This window comes from Etheostoma spectabile, unplaced genomic scaffold (assembly GCF_008692095.1).
Source record: "Etheostoma spectabile isolate EspeVRDwgs_2016 unplaced genomic scaffold, UIUC_Espe_1.0 scaffold00001392, whole genome shotgun sequence".
Lineage (NCBI taxonomy): Eukaryota > Metazoa > Chordata > Actinopteri > Perciformes > Percidae > Etheostoma > Etheostoma spectabile.
This window is the reverse complement of record NW_022602744.1, coordinates 117,888-140,853: the sequence shown is the minus strand read 5'-3', so window position 1 is coordinate 140,853 and position 22,966 is coordinate 117,888. Positions and strand designations below refer to the sequence as shown.

The following is a 22,966-nucleotide window of genomic DNA, read 5'->3' as shown; positions in this document are numbered from 1 at the left end:
TCATCTCCAGTCTGTTGTTCATTAAAATCAGCAACAGATCGCATGTAGAGCACTTTCCCAGCTACTCTGTCATAATTAAAACAACTGGAGACTGTGTACAAGCTGATGTGTGGGTCTGATTATATTTTATTAAATCGGAATCGCACCACAGTGTTTTTGTCACTTCCTGTCCAGCCTGAAGGCAGCTGGAATCGGCTGGAAACTGTCCGACTTTACCGCAGCTTTTTTTTGTCACCGCCCCCCGCTGCTGCTGCCTGCTCTCGTCCACTTTACAGGCGAGGCGCAGTTCATCTCGAACGAGCCTAATGTAATGATGGGGGCGGTCCCTGATATTCCCAGGTGGCACGAACGCACCAAAAGGACACCCACAGAGTCCTGGGGTGTGGTCTAATCAGCCAGATTAACTGGAAACACCTGTGTGGGTGTTCATCAACAGAAAGGAAACAGGTGTGTGTATGTTTCTCTAGACGGTATATTAACTCGGCTTTGAACTAGTCCACTCAGAACCGATAACAGGACTCCTAATAGCTACAGCTGAACAACCTGTTGCGATCATGCTGTTTGTCTGGGTTTGCGTTTTTGTTTCTGCTTTCACCGGCCGCTTTGTAACTGGACAATCTCCTCCTCCTCTGCCTCCGGTAGCCCACAAGAAGTCCCGGTGAACCGCACTGATGTTTTAGAAGCGGCGCAGTTTGCTGTGGTTGAATTCAACAAAGCCAACACAGAAGACATGTTTAATTACGCAATTCTGGACATTACATCGGCTCAAGTTCAGGTAACGTTAAACCTTATTTTTCTACTATGGAAGAGGATTAGGGCCAATGTCAAACTTGTTACTTAATCTCTGAACTCATGCGTTTTCTTCTTTTTGACATTGGCCTTAATCCTTACATATTCAATGACTTGCGTTGTCTTATTGGTGCTCACATGTCTGAGTCCTGTTTACTGTAACTTTAGGTTGTCCAAGGTTTGAACTACTTCCTGGAAATGCTCCTGGGACGTACAACGTGCAAGACCGGCAACACTGCTGCTATCAAAGGCAACGCTGCTGCTAGCGACTGTGATTCCAACTCTGAAGCCAAGGCAAGTGTAAGACTTCAGGTTGTGTTTGAAACTCAGGGAAAAACACACCTTAAAGCCCAACAAAGGTTTGCCCCAGTGCATCAATGTTAAACAAGATGCACTAATTGTTTGCTTTTTATATTTCAGGAACTTAAATGCACCTTCTCCGTTAATGTAATCCTTTGGGAAGATTCACGAGTCCTTTTTCAAAAGGAATGTAAAGTCAACCACTGATTCTGACTGATGTTGTGAATAAACTTATTTAACTGGGTTTCTGTGCCAATATTTATTAAAATGGGCCACTATAAACCAGGGCTGTCATTAGCTCACAGATATGCCACTTCTGACTTGAGTCACACATTCCAGTAAGTGACTAGGCAAGCTTGTCTGTGCTGTAACTGCTGCTAAATGGAGACGAGACTACACCGCCACAGTTCTAGGGACTCTGCATCTTAGAGATTCCACTACTTAGACAAGAAATACACATTTGGATATATTTTGCTGTTGGAAGGTTTAATTTCAACTCTGTGGGATTAAAACTCATGACTAAATAGTCTGAATATTTAGTTAGCTGTTAATGCCCCACCTGGTGGGCATGGTGTGAGTCTAAAGCACGACTGATTGGGAACTAGAGATGCACGCTGGAATCTGACTGTAGCTAACATGCCAACAGCGGCTCCTGCTGTAATGCTCTGCTTGTGTCAGATACATAGCTGATAAATGGAGATGCAACCAGTCTGCAGAAGGACTCTTCATTGAGGCCCAACTTGTCCAGACCACTAATACTTTTAAAGTTCAATTCTTTCCCTTTTGTGTTCTCGACCGACCTTCAGACCCTTTTCTCTGTTCCAGGTACCAAACTTGGTAATGTAAAAACCATTCCCCAGTCTAATGTGTGTTTTTTTTTTTTTCAACTACTTGACGATTCCCCTATAAATTAAGTACGACCCTCTTGAGACCCCCAGGTTGAGAACCCCTGAGCTACTGTACTCAAACACATTTCATTGTGGGAAGGCTGTTCTATTTAGTTTTTTTCATTCCATACATTCTTAGACTCTGTCACTTCTGTGTTCTTTCAGTTATTAAACCATTCAAATCTTCAGCTCTTTAAGAAAAACATGTACATTTAAAGTCCTTGTTGTGCTGTCCATCAGATTACCACAGGAGGTAATATCTTCTGCAGCTCTTTTAAAGACTCTACCATAATACCTGCTGGAGATGCCAGGTCCTCATACATGTAAAGCATGAGCTCTACCACTGAGCTACATCCCCTGAAGATCTTCAGATTTTTTTGACTTTTTTCTGAGAGACTTATCTTTATTAATCCTTTTGGGATGAAATATCACTGAATAAAAGAGAAAAACCTGGGTAAAACATGTAATGTTAACGTGTATATGGCTTCAAAACCTGTAAATGCAACTGCAGTGGCTGGAAATCAAACCTGGGCATAATGATTTCACTGCTATGGTATAAATCATAGTGGAAAAGTAACACCTGTTGCCTTTCTGCTGGTCAATACAATGTTCACTGCTAATCTTGTAACACAGACTGAAAATAAATGCTAAGAAAGGCATTCATGGAGACGAGTGGCTTCCTGTACCTATGAGATAACACAATATTGTCAATGAAGGCGTTTTTTTTTATACTGTGATGAGTCATCGGTTTGCTACCACCCTTAAAGAATGCCTTTTGTTGTCTCAATCTCAGAAATAACCAAAGAATCACAACTTCCATTCATATGCTTGTGCCAGTATTCAACCACCTCAAAGTCACTGTATTTTCAGCATCAGTTGTTTTTTTTGTTTAAAAAAAAAAAAAATCGTAAAAACTAACAATTTGGTCTTTAATCTTAATAAAAATGTATTTGGAGACCTATGTACTCCACATACATTGCCGAACTTTGCGTAGGAATCGGCCTACGCCCGTCCTATGCCGGTTTAGGTGGTATGCACGTTTCAGACATGAGGGCCAATGTGAGCACAATAAAGATTTCTTGAAAAAGGTTTGTACTTTAAAGTTCTATTTTTTTTTCCGATTCTTCTGGTCACACTTGGCACTATTTCATAACTTTTGTCTGTAGTTCTCTATTCTGTCAGGGCTTAACTCTATCTCCCCAACTCTTTTTTTTTTGTATCTTGTTATGTCTTGGCAAGAAGTATTATGCTTTTGGGTCATCTGTCCATCCGTCAGGCCAAAGAAACAGATACCAGCATGTAACTTTGCAAATCTGTGGCTCACCCTGGCCGCCATCAAAGATGCCATTTGGACCTCCAGAAACTTCCTGGTAAGAAAGCACATGCAGATCCCATTCCCTCAAAACGTGAATCACAGCTTTTCCAGCACCTGGACTTGATCAGACTGGGAATATGCCAAAGAGATGTTCACAAGTTCAGCTGAGGTAAATGCTCGCCCCACATTCACACAGACCTAAATCTACTCACTTAATGCTGGTTACAATATTCTAAAATAAAAAATGTCCATGCAAAATTGCAAAGAGTGAAGGGTGTTGATAACATTTTTTAACAAGGTATTGGCTCATCATTGCTTCAGTAGACTCCTTCAAGACTCTTCAAGGTAAGCAGGAAGCTCACATAAATGATAGTTATAAGGTCTACCAAATGTTTAACTTTGCTTAGGGTGCGCTAGGTCCTGGATGGGACTACTTTGCCTTTCGAGACACTGACTAGTCACATTTACTTGATGGAAAATTGCTAATAAGGTGTTTTTAAGTGGCTTGTTGGTCTAGCGGTATGATTCTTACTTTGGGTCCAAGAGATTATGGGTTCAACTCTCAGACGAGCCCTGAAGGAAGGAGCTGTTACAAACCTAATCCGTAATTTAAAGTCCAGTTTATTGTTAATTTAACACAGATTAGAGGAAGCAAAATTGTAGTACTGCATGTTGGCAAATTTTCATATCCTGCTTCAACTGCACACAATGGAAATTTTTTTTTCAAATGTTTTATTTCAAAAGTAGTCTGTCGTATAATATAATCAGAAAGCTCAATCTGGCAGTGAACCCAAAAAACACTACATGCCAAACAAACTACTTGACCATTGCCTTTCTATTCACTGACAGATCGTAGCTGAATTTCCTTGATGGAAAATTGCTAAAACTCTGTGTTTCATGGCTCGTTGGTCTATGGGTATGATTCTTACGTTGGCTCCGATAGGTCCTGGATGATACCACTTTGCCTAGAAGTAAACGCATGGATTGAATAATCTGGTTTATTTATTGAGTGTGATGGAAAAGAGAGTGTCATCGGCGTGGCAAATTCATCACAATACTACTATCACTTTTTACTGACAAAATGAAGTCTGTGTTTTGGTAAATATTTTGTATCAAATGTTTCCTGTTGTCAAATGATATCGGGAAACTGACTCGTTCAGTGGAGCCGTGAAAAGACCCCATGACAATCTGCCTGACCATAGTCTTTCAAGTCAGTGACAAATCCAAGCTGCAATTCCCTTTTCAAGCTGCATTTCCTTTTTCAAGCTGCATTTCCTTTTTACCCAAATTCAAGTTCCAATGTTGGTAAAATGTTTTGCTTCAAAAATAGTCTTTTGTCCACTATAGTCAGAAAGCTCAATATGGCAGTGGAGCTATAAAACACTACATGCCAAACAAAATACTTAACAATTGCCTTTCTAGTCACTGACTGATCACATTTACTTGATGGAAAATTGCTAATTGCTAATTGCTGAAAATGATTTTACTTTTCGTTGGTCTAGCGGTATGATTCTCCCTTTGGGTGTGAGAGATCCTGGCTTCAACTCCCGGACGAGCCCTGTAGGCAGGACCTGTTCAAACCCTAATCTGTACTGTTAAATCCAGTTTATTGTTAAATTAACCCAGATTAGGAGGCAGCACAATTGTAGTACAGCATGTTGGCAATTTTTCATATCCTGCTTCAACTGCACGCTACAGAAACAACTGAGAAAAAATATGAGGAACAAACAAGCAGGACATGGCTCCTTGTTCATTGGTCTAGGTTTATGATTCTTGCTTAGGGTGCGATAGGTCCTGGATGAGACTACTTTGCATAGAAGTAGAGGAATGGATTGAACAATCTGGTTTATTTATTGAATGTGATGGAAAAGAGTGTCGTACGTGACGCAAATTCATCAAAATACTACTATCACTTCTTAGTGGCAAAATCAAGTCGCTTTCCAGCCGCTGCATTTATCAATGTACGATCATTCTTACGCTCTGATTGGTGTGATACGAACGTTTCATGAATCTCATGTAAAGCCTGTCGTAAAAGGATTTTTGCGCTCATATCTACCACACCTCTTTTTTTTGTTTCATGTCATGTCTCGGCAAGAAGTATTAGGTTTTTGGGTCGTCTGTCCATCTCTACATCAGAATCAGAAATACTTTATTGATCCCTGAAGGGAAACTCTGGAAAAAAACTTCTCCTTCGAGCCGGAGTTGAACCAGCGACCTAAGGATTTCAGCTTTTTGCCTCTACAGTCCTCCGCTCTACCAACTGAGCTATCGAAGGGAGCGCACACATACATGCACTTCCCATTCTTGTGAATGTGATAACACAGGACCCCTGGACGCACTTTCAGTCTCAATGCCCAGATGTATTAGAAGATTTGAAGTGAACATTGTATTGTCTAGTGATGGTGGTATAGTGGTGAGCATAGCTGCCTTCCAAGCAGTTGACCTGGCTTCAATTCCCAGCCATCGCAGTAGCTTTCTTTGAGTGATGTTACTTGCTTTTTTAACAAGAAGTCAGCAGAAAGGTTACTTGCCAAACCTGGTTTGATAAAACATTAGATCTCTTTGGGCTGCACGATTATGGCCAAAGTGATAATCACGATTATTTTGATCAATATAGAGATTATCACAATTACTTGTTGAACCTCAGGTTAACATGGAACAATCTCAGCAAGGTGATGGATGGATGATTCTGGAACCTTAATCCAGCACCTTAGACCACCCGGCCACACTACCTGCAAGTATTAGCTCTCCACATCGTGACAAACACCGGCACCGTAACTAATGGTATGCTTGTTAATGTTGTTGGAAAAAAAACCTTTGCAAGGAAAAAGCCAAAAGCTACATCCCCTGAAGATTTTCAGATTTTTTAAAACTTTTTTCCGAGATAGACTTAGACTTATTTTTATTAATCCTTTTGGGATGACTCCCACAAGGATATTGAAATATCACTGAATAAAAGAAGAAACCTGGGGAAAACATGTAATGTTAATGTTGTATATGGCTTCAAAACCTGTAAATGCAACTGTGGTGACTGGAAATCAAACCTGGGAAAAATAATTGCACTGCTATGGTATAAATCATAGTCAAAAAGTAACACACCTGTTGACAATACAACGTTCACTGCAAATCTTGTAACACAGACAAGAAATACATTGGTGTTTCCAGTACCTATGAGATAACACAATATTGTTTGTGAAGGCACATCTGCAATTTGGTAAACCGTGAGGTGTCATTTGTTTGCTGCCATTCTTAAAGATAACTTTTCGTTGTCAGCAGGATTTGAACCTGCGCGGGGAGACCCCAATGGATTTCTAGTCCATCGCCTTAACCACTCGGCCACAACAACCTGAAAAGCAGTACTGTATATGTTTGCTCAAATGTTCATAAACTTTAAACAAATTGCAAATCGTAGTGCACTGCCTGTGTCTGTGGATCCTCGTGGAGGCAGCTTGATTGATTGATATGCTCCCTTATTTGTACTATAACAGAGATCTAATATTTTTTCCAATTGGGTTGGGCAAGTAACCTTTCTGGTTACTTCGTGACAAATAAAGCAAGTAACCACACAAAGAAAACTACTGCTATGCTCACCACTATACCACCATCACTGGACAATGCATTTGGTATACTTAAAGGTTGGCTTTTTCCTTTTTATTAAATTAAGGCATTAAGATCACTTTCCAAAATATGATTTTTTTAATTCCTCTTTTTAGTCAACTTCAGCATGGGTTCCTAAAAGCATGCATAGCACTGTATGCATGTATACCTGCATGCATTTCAAAATGTAGGCCAAGTATGTACTAAAAAAAAAGAAACAGAGCTGTATTGACACAAAAAAAGAATTTTTCCAGCAGAAAGCACCATTTTAAGGACACAGCAGACCTACAATGAAATTGTAATTGCACTGCTTTGAAAATAGTAAGAACCTTCTTCATCACAAACCTGATGGTGCAGTACTTGATCCACATGGATCCACTTGCTGTCCCTCTGGCTGTTCCTCTCTCTGTCCCATTTATGTTTTCTTTCTCCTCACTCTCTTTTTCATGCTCTTCATTCTCCTTACCCTCTTCTTCATCTTCCTCACCCTCTTCTTCATCCTCCTCACCCTCTGGAATATCCCTCTCTGTGTCAGATCTCTCCCTTTCATCACATGCCCTCTCCCCAAACTCCTCTGGCTCTCCCTCTTCCTGCTCTTCAGTCCCTTGATTTGTTTCTCTCACTGCTGTTTTTCTCACTTTCTGTTTAATTGGGGCTCTATATCGCTTCCTCGTTTCATGATAAATATTAGAAGATAAAACGTAGGGGTATGCATTACATTTCCCTCCCTACTCAACACGGGCATAAGCCTGTTGATTACTTTACACAAATGTAGCTATTTGTTATCGCAATGCAACACCAAAGAGGAATGAAATTACGTTTTAACATCACAACATTGTGTAGACCTAGCAAGGAATGTGACATTTGGATTTTCGCTTCTGCTTCGATGAGTTGATAGATAGATAGATAGATAGATAGATAGATAGATAGATAGATAGATAGATAGATAGATAGATAGATAGATATTTATTGATCCAAAAAAAGGGAAATTATAGTGTTACAGCAGCGTACAACAGTCACACAGTACAGACTAAAAATATAAATGAAACATACGTACATATACATGAAAAAATAATAATAATAAGATTAAAAGAACAAATATTTGAATATATACAGGATGGGGAAACAAACTACCTAAACAATATGCTGAAAAACACGATCAAGTTGTAAACATGTCAAGACCAGACATTTACTAACGTGATTTCACTCTCTGTGTGAGGAGCAACAGGAACACGGTTATGTGCAAGAACAACAAGTCTCTTACGAGATAAAATGGTTTTTGCTTTAAGACTCTGGCAACAGGAGAAATCGGAGCTTCTCTCTCAGAGAGTAGTGTCTCATTCACCGAGGAGCAGCACCACGTGTGGACGTGGCAGGCACCCTACGGTATTTTGCTCTGAATTAGATTATTATTACACTGAATTGTGTAGAAGTTTGCGTCGCACATTAGTCCCGCTTTCGGCGCGTGTAAAATCATAGTTAATTACTATTTCTTTTGTTTGAGCCATGCAGAGCAGAGTGGCGCAGCGGAAGCGTGCTGGGCCCATAACCCAGAGGTCGATGGACCGAAACCATCCTCTGCTACTTCCTATGCTTTGCATTTGCATTAAGTCTATGTCCAGGCTGTTAACAAGCATCTGTTAAGTGTCTGAAGTGAAATGTCTCCACCTGTTGAAGAGTAAACTTAATGGCATGTCAAGTTTATTTCTTCCATAAAAATGGAAACTACAGTGCTCATAATATGTAACACCCATAAAAACTGCAGCATAACACAATACATATACCACAGTACAAGTACATAAACACTGTAAAATAGCAAGTAAAACATGTATGTTTAAAGTGCTTGTTGTGCTGTCTACCAGTCAGATTACCACAGGAGGTCTTAGTCTACCACTACGTTCTATAACCCTACCAGTCAGATTACCACAGGAGGTAATATCTTCTGCAGCTCTTTTAAAGACTCTACCATAATACCTGCTGGAGATGCCAGGTCCTCATACATGGAAAGCATGCGCTCTACCACTGAGCTAGGTAGGGGGTAGGGTAGGGGTGAAAACATACCCCTATAAAATGGGACACCACTTGGTTACATCATCATACAGTATTAATCACAAACTTCCAAGATGCCGTCTCTGTCTGTTGACTGTGTAGGTTTTGACAACAGTGTCATATGCATGTATATATTTATATATTTTATAGTTATTTTATGTTCACTTTGGTGTTGCAGAGGCAGATGTTCTTATCTGTGTAGTACTTAGGTCTGTTTGCAATACATATGTGTATACGCATGTATCATGTAAACATACATATACACTCTGTATACATGATGTGTTGTATATCTGTTTCAGTTATCACCGTTTTGAATGTCATTGGTGTTCAGAAAAACATTTTGTTGACAAAAATCTGTCTTTATTGGTGATAAATTAAACATAATAGGCAAAAACATTAAAAAATATATATTATATTAACGAACCGTTATCAACCATTAGAACCATAACTAACATGTCACACACATAAAAAGGCACTCAAATGTGTAAAACCAAAAAAAATACACACTAGACCACAAACAAATTAACTACAGCTGTTCTGATATTCCTGACAAGTCTGATGCCTGTTGGCCAGTAACCCTCCCCCCCTCCCCCCACAAACACACACACACACACACACATTTCATCAGTGTCTTGTATCAAAACCAAGTGCCAACCAAGTGCATGAACAAGAATTAATTACAAATGATTACAATAACACAGTACCAATGCAATAATGAATGGGTACAACATGAACACATTATTTAAGAAACTTCTGCTCGCTTTCAGCCCCAAAGTGGATCAGCTGCTGTTTCCTCCTGCTTCAAGTAAGCTCACGTCCTCCCTTGATTTTGTATTTCACTGTCTATGGTTCCAAGGGCCATACACCCCTTTTCCCTTGTTCAAAAAGAGTATTGGGACAACACTAGGTTTCGCGTGAACCCGCAAAAACAAGGGAAAGGGGTGAGATAGAGAAATGAGATTCAGCCCAAGACCTCCTGTAACACAAACTAAGCGGTATGCCCCCTTTTTAATACCTCAGAGTATCAGACAACACAACAAGCACTTTAAATGTACATGATTTACAGTTTCTATTTATCTATTTACAGTATTGTAGTATATTTATTGTTTTGTGTTTATGGATGAAATAACCTGACATACCATTAAGAGTGTACTTTTCAGCAGATGGAAACGTATAACTTCAGACACTTGCAGCAACAGATGCGTTGGTAAATGTGATCAGGTGTGCAGTACAGTCCAGTCACAAAGCATGGCAATTAGCAGAGGATGGTTTCGATCCATTGACCTCTGGGTTATGTGCCCAGCACGCTTCCGCTGCGCCACTCTGCTCTTTAAACCTATGGTCTGGATAATTTGTGATCCACATTTTGAAGGAACAGTTTATGGGTTGTAAAGTTAAACATTTGGTAGACCTTGCCACTATCTTTTATGCTTCCTGATTACTCACACATTGATTATTCACATATAACACTTGTGATTGGCTGGTGCTTTAAAAAAAGGGCATAGTGAGTACAGATGTAAACATCAGTAAGGAGTCTACCAAGTTTCCTCTTTTCATTTTAGTTTGGACACCCAGTGAGGCTTACCGCGATGGTTTGGACTGGGTCGACTAGGGTCTCAATGTCAGACGAAACAACAGAATTACAACTTCCATTCATGTGCTTGTGCCAGTGTTCATCCACCTGTCACTGCATTTTCAGCTTCAGTTGTGTTTTCTTTGTTTTTAAAACACCGACCCTAGATGCTTTGTCATGACCCCATGAAAAGGCCAGGACAAAAGACCGTGTGCAAGGTTGAAGGAAACACGAGAACATGACCACAACAGAAGAAATGATAATTCAATGATGGTGGTAGTCAGTTTAGTCAGAGGTGAATGTGTATGCATGGATGAGTGCGAGGTATGGTGTCAGTGATTTATGCTGGACAGAGTAAAACTAACAAAGATGAGCGGGAGAGTTGCTGGACTGAGAGCACCTCTTGGGCAATCACAGATCCACAACCAATAATAAGCCAACAAGCCAATCACAAGTTAGGGGCGGCTGTGGCTCAGTGGTAGAGCGGTTGCCTGCCAATCGGAAGGTTGGTGGTTCGATCACCGCCCGTGCAGTCATTGTCGAAGTGTCCTTCCACTGAACCCCGAGTTGCCCCGGTGCTGCGCATCGGAGTGTGAATGTGTTGAATGTTTATCTGATGAAAGGTGGCACCTTGTACGGCAGCCCCGGCCACAGTGGTGAATGTGTGTGAATGGTGAATGTTCCCTGTAGATGTAAAGCGCTTTGAGCAGTGTTAAGACTGGAAAAGCGCTATATAAATACAGCACATTACATTTAAAACACACTGAGTGAATGTGTTCAGAAAATGAAGACATTGTTCAGAAAGCTTAATGAAGCTTCATTTGACCATAACTATTAACCACTGAACCTGTAAAAGGTATGAGGTACTCCTATAGTAGCCAGTGATTTACCTACTGTAGATGGTGTTGGCATGCCAACGGGCTCAAAATTTGCCTCATTGGCAGACCATCACTCTCAGCTACTGTTCCAACACCTCAGTGAAGAGGAAAACACTTCAATTAAAGGGGAGCAATGCAGTTCTGGCCATTCTTGGCTGTTTTCTCACTTTTTTCTCGTGGTATTGTCTATTGAGCTCCACCTCCAGCTTCTGAAAATATTAGGCAGCCTCTGTGTGTCTGACTCTTCCCTCTGTCAGTCTGCAGTTTCTTTTCTGTTCCTCCAACAATGCTTTCTTAAGTTTCTGTTTCCCTTTTACCGGCTCAGTCATGACGATACTGTGAAAAACACCAAAAGAAATCCATCGCTATCTTGTTAGCAAGACCTGATATCACGCTACACTTCCTGACGCTGAGTCGGCGACACGCTAACTGAAAGTCGCAAGGGGGGGGGGGTTTCAGCTCACAGGTGCTAGGGGGGAGCGAGACGACCACACTTCAACTCATTCCAATGACTCCAAAGCTGTTCTGTTGGGTAAATTAAGCTAAAAATAAATGCATAGTTGTATAAGTTCTAATGTTTATTTCTTGACTCCCAGGACATACGAGAAGTGTTTTAGAGGAGACTGGCTCAGCTCGTACTGCTCTGTGTGTGATATCAATACATAATTGGAAGATTCACGTTCCCTTTAAGGTCCTACAACCATTTTTAAAATTCAAGTGACCTCAGTGCAGCACAAATATCCTAATAACCAGTTTGTTCTGAAAGAAATGATGTTGATCTTGACTGGAGACACCAGGGTTGAGGTTTTACAAGCTTTTATAGAAATAGAAGCAGACGGACAATGAGCTATAAAAATGACCTTAGGTCTCAGAAGGTTAAATAATAGGAAGTTGCTGAGCACACACAGTTACTGGAGTTAGAGAAAATGACGTCCCAAACGGCGCATACTTGTGTGTACTGCTCTTGTGCAAAGACATCCATCTTTTTTTTTTTATTAGATTAGATTCAACTTTATTGTCATTGTGCAGAGTACAAGTACAAAGACAATGAAATGCAGTTTGTGTCTAACCAGAAAAGTGCAATGTGAGATACAAAGTACAGACAGGTGGTGCATAGGCAGGACAAGAAATATATTGCTGTGTTGTTTTTTATTTTTTGTATTGTTTATTAGCATTTTTTTCAAGAACATTGTTCAGTCTGATTGTGAGTTGGCCCGGCCGTTGGCTAGTTAGCTAACGGTAGCTTCCATGCTACATGAATAAGACGGACAGAGGTGTCTCTCATCTGGTGATAGAACCCTGAAATTTTTATTTTTACAATTGCAAATTTACACATAAGTTCAGATTTTTTTGTTCTGCTAGCTCTCACCTTTTGCCCCATATTTCCCTTCATATGAGTCCGAGCCAGCAGCACTAAGGAAGAGCAGCCTCTCCTACGGCGAGTGGTGGCGACCCACGGGGAAAATTTGGTTTCCCAGTCAGTTCCAGTAGTACAGGTGAGAAAGTGGTGGATAGAACCAGGACTGTGGGTCGGCGTTGTTGGTGCGTGAGTGGAAATACATCAAACATGCTAACGCATATCCAACGCCTTCACCCAGACATGCCAATCACTGGAACGAGACAAAAAAACTGTCCAACGTCTCCTCCCTACAGTGGTTAACCAGCCTTTAGATCCAAATACAAACAGGGCCAAAAAAAATCACTGAATCAATCAGGATTTACACATCACCTTCAATGCCCCGTATCCACTCGTGAAGTAACCTGGCTTCAAGTATTTGCTGTATGTACTCAAACCTCGTTACAACATGCCATCCCGTCCACAGGGACCTCAGTGGACCGTTCCACCCCTTTAATACATGTCAATCAAGCTGAGCCTGTAAAGGCCACACAGTCTGATTAGTCAAGTGGAAACACCTGTGGGAGTGGAACATGGATGTGTAGAGATGGGCTTTCAAACAATGCACCTTTTTGACATGTCAAAGTAGGAAAAGCAAAGGTAGAAATGAAAATGAATTATGGCTTAACTCAGTTTATATTTTTACACTGGACATAAGGTATTACGAAGTCAAGAAAGAAGGTGTTAACCCTTTCAAGTAACCTTGTTCACCATGGACCAAACATACTTTGAGACCGATTATAACTTCAGTTAATTAGAAAGCTTAGCAGGTTTTGTTACCTTCACACATGTTAGTTTTCCACATATCTACTACTACCATTCTGATCATATTCCTTTCCTCAATACTCCATAAAGAAGCAAAGAACAATCATCAATGACAGAGAGCATATGAAGTGAATCATTACTCTCTGTCAGCTTCACGCTCAGAAAGGAATATCACAACTCATCATCATCGTGGTCAGCGAGACCTAACACTTTAGAAACACATTCCTCAAGTCAGAATCTCTAGAAACGATCCCTGAAAGTATAGTCTTGGTTAGACTGAGGGGGGGGGGAACTGCATCTCATTCACTACAGAGTGATTGTCACTCAGGGTTCAGAGGGACAGAAGCTAATCGTTACGTGCTCCAGATGACTCTGAGGTGAGAAAATCTATTTAGATCTTTAAGAAGACCCATATGTAGATTGAATTAGATTTTCAGTCACTGTTGTCTCAATACTTCAGTGTCAGCATACTTATTCTCTACAATAAATGCTCCAGTCCTTTCTTTGCATTAAACACCAGCCAATCACAAGTGTTACTTGTGAATAGTCAATGTGTGAGTAATCAGGAAGCTCACATAAAAGATAGTAGAAAGGTCTACCAAATGTTTAACTTTACAACCCGTAAGCTGTTGGAGCCTTGGTTGCCACAGGATCCCAAACCTCGCCTCAAAAATGTCAATTACATATTTTCCAGCCCATTGCCACAAGCAGTAGAGCAGAGTGGCGCAGCGGAAGCGTGCTGGGCCCATAACCCAGAGGTCGGTGGATCGAAACCATCCTCTGCTATTTCCTGTGCTTTGTATGTGAGCTAAGTGTATTTCCTGTTTGTTGGTGTTTAACAAAGCATTAATTTCTGTAATGCCTGCTGGCATGACAAGTTTCATCTATAAAAATGGAAGCTACGGTGCTCATAACCACCATGACACCCATAAAAACTGGAGCGTAATACAATAAATATATTACAGTACAAGTACATAAATACAGTAAAATGGAGACTGTAAAACATGTACATTTAAAGTGCTTGTTGTGCTGTCTGATAGTCTGAGGTATAAAAGAGAGAGCATACTGCTTAGTTTGTGTCACAGGAGGTCTTAGTCTACCACTACGTTCTATAACCCTACCAGTCAGATTACCACAGGAGGTAATATCTTCTGCAGCTCTTTTAAAGACTCTACCATAATACCTGCTGGAGATGCCAGGTCCTCATACATGTAAAGCATGAGCTCTACCACTGAGCTACATCCCCTGAAGATTTTCAGATTTTTAAAAGTTTTTTCTGAGATAGACTTAGACATATCTTTATTAATCCTTTTGGGATGACTTCCGCAAGGAAATTGAAATATCACTGAATAAAAGAAGAAACCTGGGTAAAACATGTAATGGTAATGTTGTATATGGCTTCAAAACCTGTAAATGCAACTGCAGGTGGCTGGAAATCAAACCTGGGATAAATGCTTGCACTGCTACGATATAAATCATACTCGAAAAGTAACACACCTGTTGCCTTTCTGCTGCTTTCTGCTCTGTTGATAAACTTTTCAACAGGTTAGTAGTAGTTACCAGACACGGTCAGAGTGCAAATCGTAGTGCACTTCCTGTGTCTGTGGATCCTCGTGGAGGCAGCTTGATTGATTGATATGCTCCCTTATTTGTACCATAACAGAGATCTAATATTTTATCAAATTGGGTTGGGCGAGTAACCTTTCTGGCTAGTCTTCACAAATAAAGCAAGTAATCCCAAAATGAAAACTAATGCAATGGCTGGGAATCAAACCCAGGTGAATTGCTTGGAAGACAGCTATGCTCACCACTATACCACCATCACTGGGCAAAGCAATGTTCACTGCAAATCTTGATACACATCTGGGCCTTGAGACTGATTTTGCATTAATTACCATAAATGCAAGGAGGTCACGGCAACTCACAACACTGTGCTATTCAAATATGCACTAATCCTTTTCAATTGTTGAGTAAAGCAGGACATGGGTAAAGTGCACCGAGTTTTTAGACACTTGATAAGTTCATCATCCACTTTATGGCCTTTTAATACTCGCTGCATTGTTTCATTTTCTCTTTCAGAATAAGAGCTTCTGCAACTCTTTGACAGACTGGACAAGGACTACCAGCTGGAGATGCCGGGGATTGAACCCAGGTCCTCATACATGCAAAGCATGCGCTCTACCACTGAGCTACATCCCCTCAATGTTTCCGAATTTCTTTTACTTTTTCTAAGATCATTGAATATGAGAAGAACGCTATCGGAAAACTGACTCGGTCAGTGGAGCCATGAAAAGACCCCATGACGATCTACCTGACCATAGCCTTTCAAGTCAGTGACAAATCCAAGCTGCATTTCCTTTTTACCAAAATTCATTTCCAATTTTGGTAAAATGTTTTGCGTCAAAAGTAGTCTATTGTTCAAAATAATCAGACAGCTCAATCTGGCAGTGTTGCCATAAAAACACTACATGCCAAACAAACTACTAGAACATTGCCCTTCTAGTCACTGACTGATCACATTTCCTTGATGCAAAAGTGGTAATGCATTTTGTTTGTTTGTTTCATTTGATCCCCATTAGGACAATGCACTGTTCACTGCAAATCTTGCAACACATCTGGTCATTGAGACTGATTTTTGCATTAATTACCATGAACACAAGGAGATTGCCTTTTAATACTTTGGTCTTTCAGAATAAGAGGTTTGCAGCTCTTTTACAGACTGTTGTAACAGAACACTTGTTGGAGATGCCGGGGATTGAACCCGGGCCTCATACATGCAAAGCATGCGCTCTACCACTGAGCTACATCCCCTGAATGTTTCTACAGAAACCCCTACCCGGAAAAATGTTGAAGTAAACTTGTTTGTTTGTTTTATTTGGATCCCCATTAGCTTCAGCATGAACTAAAAGCTTTTCTTCCTGGGGTCCTACAATCCTTTCTTTGAATACTCTTTGTGACATTTCATTACACACACACAGACATAAATTAGAAAATACTAACCATAATTAAATCTTAAAGTTAACGCAATTTATACAAGAATAAATAAAAGACACTACTCTGAATAGATAAATCAATTTAGAAATAGATAACAAAAGCCCTATAACAAACTAATTTTAAATTACATATTTAATTCCTTTGAAATAAATATGTCTAAGTGATTTTTTAAACCATACTGAGAGTTGTGTTTGATATTCGTTGGAGAGAGTTCCATTCACACATCGCTCTGTACCCGACAGAACGCTGAATTGATTTAGTTTTCACTTTAGGTAAAATAAAACTCCCTCCTACTGCACGCCTCGTTGGATAATGATGTATAGCAGTACTAAAGGACAGTTTTGTGTATAAAGTAAAAGGTTTTTTATTTGTTATGTTATGTAAAAAAAAACATTAGCGAATACACAAATCTATTTTTAACTTTAAGCCATGAGAGTTGTTCATGCATGTTATCAACATTTGATCTAAACCAACACAAGAGAGCCACACGTGCAGCTTTATTCTGAATCACTTGTAATTTTTTCATATTAATTGCTGAAGTGCTGGACCACACTATTGAGCAGTAATCCATATGTGAAAAAAACAAAACCTGAAGAACTTTTTTACGTATCTGTGGTGTGAAGATGTTTGCACACCTTTTAATAACTGACAAGGTGTTGCCCATTTTAGTTACCAGCTTCTGAACATGTTTGTCCCAACAATCTCTTGTCAATTATCACACCCAAAAGTTTAGCCTCTTCTCTTTGCTCTACAGAAGTTTGCTCTATACTGAGTTCAAGTTTCGGTTTGGAACGAGGTAGTGTGAACGCGCTGGTGTCTTTTAAGGCTACTACTATGAGAAAAGGTTTCCCCACATTGTTCACACCAGTACGGCCTCTCTCCAGTGTGAATGCGCTGGTGAGTTTCAAGGTTACGCTTCAAAGAAAAGGTTTCCCCACATTCTTCACAGCTGTACGGCTTCTCTCCAGTGTGAATACGCTGGTGAGTTTTAAGGTTACTATGCTGAGAAAACGTTTCCCCACATTGTTCACACCAGTACGGCTTCTCTCCAGTGTGAATGCGCTGGTGTCTTTTAAGGTGACTAATATTAGTAAAGGTTTTTCCACATTGTTCACAGCTGTACGGCTTCTCTTCAGTGTGAATGCGTTGATGTATTATAAGGTAACTACTATGAGAAAAGGTTTCCCCACATTGTTCACAGCTGTACGGCTTCTCTCCAGTGTGAATGCGCTGGTGAGCTTTAAGGGCATCACCACGAGAAAAAGTTTCCCCACATTGATCACAGCTGTACAGTTTCTCTCCAGTGTGAATGCGTTGATGTCTTTTCAGGGCACTCTGTTGTGTGAAAGCTGCCCCACATTGATCACAGCTGTAAGGCTTCTCACCAGTGTGAACTCTCTGATGAATCTTTAAATATCCTGATGTTGTGAAGGATTTGTCACAGTGCTGACAGCGGTGACGTCTGACTCCTCTTCCTCTCCGTTTCTATCAACAGAGAAAAACCAAGAGAGTGAGTTAGTGAGGTGCCATGCTGTAGAGCTCCATCTTAAACTAGAAACAACATTTAGAGCATGTCTATGGAACATTGTTTGACTGACTAATTACCTTTCTTAAAAAATGTAACATCCGGTGTTCGTTAGTTTGTGATAAACTACTTTTAGATAGATAGATAGATAGATAGATAGATAACTTTATTGTCATTACACATGTACAAGGCAACAAAATACCGTTTGGAGCATGCCAATACTGCTAATACAAGCGCCGCCACACGCACTCCCTGAAAACGATATATGCTGACAGCAACATGGTAATACAAACATCACAATGTAATGCACAAGACAACACACAGTTCATGTGGATACATGAAGGAATTTTTTGAAGTGGCATATAGAGGGGGTGTGAGATACACAAAATTGAGGCAGACATATGGATGTGGGGCGGGATGGGGGAGGGAGTGTATGGTGGGTGTGTGAGATAGTGAGTTGTGTGTGCAATGTGAGCATCAAACTGTCTGTGTTGTTAAAAGCTCAGTTCATCGGCGTGGCCTTGAAGAGATAACCAGAGCACAGGACGAGATAGAATGGCCAGCTGCTGGTTGTTTTCCTGCTCGGGTGAAGGGTTGCGGGGAGGGGGGTGCGGGTAGTTGATCAGTTGCAGTCCAATTTAGGTTGACTCGGTAGAATTTATCCGAATCAATGTCCATCACTCAATGGTTACCGACCTCAGCGTCATAAGTTCCCCAGACAGCTTGTGGGTAAATTTGCTGGCGGCTGTGTTACCAATTTTACGATAGGTCAGCGAGACCCCAAGGCCGATGATCAGGAGCCCCACCAACAGAATTCCAATTATCCAAATATCTTCAACGTCTTCCACAGTGAGCACGTCCAGGCAGACCACCTGCCAATCCCCCCAGGAATCGCGAGCGTAGCCTGCAGGGAACGTTCCACTCGGACATTGTGGCTCCCCCGGAGAAGCATGTTTAGATGAAAAAAATCTTGTCAATAGCGCTGAGTGACCAGTTAATCAATTCCATTTCGAATGTTTCAGGAAAACAGCAGGCAGGGGACAAAGAAAAAAGAGAAAAAGAGATTCCACAAGACAGGGTAGACAGACTGGGAAGGAGCCAAGCTAAGATAAGAGGGGAGAGGAGGAAAAACACGTCTGCTCTCGCCAGAAGCAGGAAGATCAATTTATGTGTGGCCTCCATTTTGTTGCCAACCTTTAGCCAGCCGGTAACAAATGGGGGATCATCCGGGATTTTAGTGCTGGAAAAGTTGTAAATATAACATATTCCCACAGATTTTTAGCTTTCACTGGTATCTGGTTCCTCACCCCCAAATATGCACCTCATCAATCGCGTGAAGCCATCAGTGAAGACCATCAAGGTCTGGCCTGCCGGAGCAGATTCATCACTTCAGGAAAGGTTTCTACACACAGACTGGAGTATGTTTGCTTCTCAAGCCACCAGTGGCTCTCACACGGACATTGACTGCTACACCTCCTCTGTACTGGATTATATTAACACCACCATAGACACTGTTACAACCCAGAAGGAGATCACCACATACCCAAATCAGATGCCATGGATGAACTGGAAATTGCGACTCCTATTGAAGACGCAATACTGCCTTCAGATCAGGAGACGCACAGGCCTATAGCACATCCAGGGTAAATCTGAAAAGGGGCATCAAAGAGGCAAAGCACTGCTACAAGCTGAAGATAGAGGGACACTTCTCCAACGCTGACCCTCGACGCATGTGGCTGGGCATTCAGGCCATCAGTGACTACAAACCCACTCACTCCACCCCCGCAGCCACTGATGTCAACTTCCTGAACGAGCTGAATGACTTTTATGCTTGCTTTGAAAGAGACAACAGAGAAACTGCCAACAAGCTCAAACCCTCAGTCGACCACCCCCCCATCACACTCTCCTCCACAGACGTCTGCAAGGCACTGAGCAGGATCCGCACGCACAAGGCTGCTGGACCGGATAACATCCCTGGACGCGTACTCAGGGCATGTGCGGAGTAGCTCCCTGGGGTTTTTACAGACATTTTCAACCTGTCTCTGGCCCAAGCAGCTGTACCAACATGCTTTAAATGTACTTCCATTGTGCCAGTGCCAAAACACTCCAGCCCGAAGTGCCTTAACGACTACGGCCCTGTAGAATTCACACCCATCGTAATGAAGTGCTTTGAGCGGCTGGTCCTGGCACACCTAAAAGACTCGCTACCATCAACATTGGACTCACACCAGTTCGCCTACCGTAGCAATAGGAGCACAGAGGATGAAGTTTCCATGGCACTGGGGCCATGGGGATCCACATCTCGGCGAACATGTCCTGGTCAACCAACACCTCCTGCCTGGTCAAGAAGGCTCACCAGCGCCTTTTCTTCCTGAGGACACTGAGGAAGAATCAGCTTTCCTCAACTATCCTTGTGAACTTCTATCGCTGTGCAATAGAAAGCATCCTGACCAACTGTGCAACAGTGTGGTATGGGAGCTGTTCTGTGGCAGAGCGCAAGGCACTGCAGCGGGTGGTGAAAACCGCCCAGCGCATCACTGGGACTCCACTACCCGCCATCGAGCACATCCAGAAGAAACGCTGTCTGCATCGAGCTCGCAGCATCCTGAAGGACTCCTCTCACCCAGCCCACAGACTGTTTTCTCTCCTGCCCTCCGGCAGGCGGTTCAGGGTCCTCCGGACCAGGACCAGCAGACTAAAGAACAGTTTCTTCCCCAGAGCAGTCTCTTTATTGAACTCTAATCCTCACTGATCCCAATCCCCTCATATACTGATAGACTCTCCTCTCCCTCCTCACACCTGCCTCCATTTTGTTATCTGCAATAGTATAATGTTCACCTGCACTGCTGACTGTTACTATAGTAACAACTGTTTATATATGCATCTTTTTTGCACTACTTACCTTGACTGGTATTTCAATTTGCACTGCTGACTGTTTATTTACAGTACCAATTGTTTACATATACATCTGCACTACCGTACTTTAACTGTAATATGAAATTACTTTCCACTGCACTTTAATTTGGATAGTTTCTGCCCAAACTTTATTTCTACTACCTTTAAACATTGTTATACAGCTCATTTTAGCCTAACTTATTATATATATCTATCTGTAAAATTCTGTCCATAATAGCCGTCTGTGTATATATATTCATGGTACATATTCACCTGTAAACTCTGTAAACCATTAGTATATTATGTTCATTGTATATATCTGTACAATTTCTACTTATAGTAATATCCACCTGTATATTCAGCTGTAAATCTTGCTCACAATACTTGTTATCTATATATTATAGTCATAGGAAAAATCTATCTGTCAAATTCTGTTTATAATAGTATTCATTTCTATATTTATTCAGTACATATACATGTGCACTTATACCATTGTATATCCTGCACTTACTGCTATTGCACTTCTGGTTAGACCCAACCTGCATTTCGTTGCCTTGTACCTGTACATGTGTTATGACAATAAAGTTGAATCTAATCTAATCTGTAGGGGTTACCGTGTTGTCTTCATGTTGCTGGAACAGCTCTTCTCCAGTAAAGTAAATTGGAACCATTGTCCCTGATAGGCATTAGCAATGAAGGGCACCAGTTGAGCTTTTGTTTTAGGTTGTTGTTTTTGCTAAATCAAACTTGTTTAGCCAGCAGTATTGTGTAAATAAGTAATATGGTAGTGTAATGTGGTATTGTCCACACAAGCTCCATTTCATCAAGCATTTCTGAAGCTCAGCAGAACTTTCTGCTGTGCTCTGGAATAAAACTGCTGAGCATCACTGACGCTTCTGGAAAACACAGGCGCATATGTTGTGGTCATGGATGTTTAAAAAATAGCTTTGATGTACAGTTGTGTTCAAAATAAAAGCATCACTAAACTCATGAAACCTATTTTTTGGTAAAAGTGATATTTCTACATGGCAAATAATTTACTAGTAAGTGTTGTAGAGTCCTAGAAAACCAATAGTCATGACATGCATGCTGCTCATTCTGTGGAATTGAATCTGTAATTGAAAGGAGCATGTTCAAAATAATAGCAGTCTTGTGTTTAATTAGTGAGCTGTGAAGAAACAGGTGTCAGTTATGGCCCATATTTAATCTATATACTGTATATACATATTTAAGGAAGGAAGGAAGGAAGAACATGCTGTGCATGCTGGTTATAGTGCATTTCACACTGAAATACTCAGCAAAATGGCTCGTTCCAGACATTGCTCTGAGGAACAGAGGACTTTGATTAAAAAGTTGATATGAGAGGGGAAAACAGAAGTGCAGAAGATTATAAGCTGCTCTGCAAAATGATTTCAAATGCCTTGAAATGGCATCCAACACCAGACCGACGTGGGAAACAACCAAAGGACACATTGACTGGCCAACGGAGAAATGGAGCAACATTCTAGGGACTGATGAGAGGGAAACTGCTCTTTTTGGGTCTAGGAGCCGCAGACAGTTTGTCCTCCGACCCCCCTGCACTGAAATCAAGCTAATTAGCTTAATAAGATCAAAAATCTAAATTGGGTCAAAAAATACTTTACATGAGAACCATAATCCAGAAAAAGAAAGTGTGAATATATTGTTGAATCTGTTAAGTTAAATTGGTAGAAATGTACATTACGATAAATTTGACTGCACATTATGAGAAAGGCACAGAGGAGATTATCCGCACTGATTTTTCCCGCCCTTTATTTATCCGTGTTGCCCCCCCGGCCACTATCAGAGGGCCGCAGTTTAATTGACTACCGGTTTTTCTTTGAGGAATAACGGTATAATATATAAATTCTAAAAGACATTTGTGAAACCCTCTGTGTACATTTGTTAATATTGAGATTAGATTTCTGGGACTCTTCAGTCTGGAGTACCCTTTTTCTTTCACTCACCTCCTCCTTCTTGACACC

At 41.0% G+C, this 22,966-nt stretch overlaps 1 protein-coding gene, 1 long non-coding RNA gene and 5 other non-coding genes across 7 annotated transcripts; 1 reads left to right on the top strand and 6 right to left on the bottom strand.

Moving 5' to 3' along the window:
- The first annotated feature begins 641 nt into the window (after positions 1-641).
- Positions 642-1,033, top strand: LOC116674992 (uncharacterized). The gene is made up of 2 exons (XR_004328266.1): positions 642-775; positions 958-1,033. It is a non-coding gene; the product is annotated as an uncharacterized LOC116674992 (long non-coding RNA).
- Positions 1,034-5,478: 4,445 nt separating this feature from the next.
- trnay-gua (transfer RNA tyrosine (anticodon GUA)) lies at positions 5,479-5,566 on the bottom strand. The gene is given in 2 exon segments: positions 5,479-5,514; positions 5,530-5,566. It is a non-coding gene; the product is annotated as a tRNA-Tyr (tRNA).
- Positions 5,567-6,555: 989 nt separating this feature from the next.
- Positions 6,556-6,637, bottom strand: trnas-aga (transfer RNA serine (anticodon AGA)). The gene has a single exon. It is a non-coding gene; the product is annotated as a tRNA-Ser (tRNA).
- Positions 6,638-13,599: 6,962 nt separating this feature from the next.
- LOC116674994 (small nucleolar RNA U3) lies at positions 13,600-13,818 on the bottom strand. Its single transcript, XR_004328268.1, has one exon. It is a non-coding gene; the product is annotated as a small nucleolar RNA U3 (small nucleolar RNA).
- Positions 13,819-15,676: 1,858 nt separating this feature from the next.
- On the bottom strand, positions 15,677-15,748 carry trnaa-ugc (transfer RNA alanine (anticodon UGC)). Its single transcript has one exon. It is a non-coding gene; the product is annotated as a tRNA-Ala (tRNA).
- Positions 15,749-16,289: 541 nt separating this feature from the next.
- On the bottom strand, positions 16,290-16,360 carry trnaa-ugc (transfer RNA alanine (anticodon UGC)). Its single transcript has one exon. It is a non-coding gene; the product is annotated as a tRNA-Ala (tRNA).
- Positions 16,361-16,782: 422 nt separating this feature from the next.
- On the bottom strand, positions 16,783-22,966 carry LOC116674991 (zinc finger protein 239-like; the record flags this gene model as incomplete). Its single annotated transcript, XM_032507138.1, has 2 exons — positions 16,783-18,028; positions 22,949-22,966. Coding segments are annotated over 2 exons (729 nt in total), but the record flags the coding sequence as incomplete, so codon positions are not given.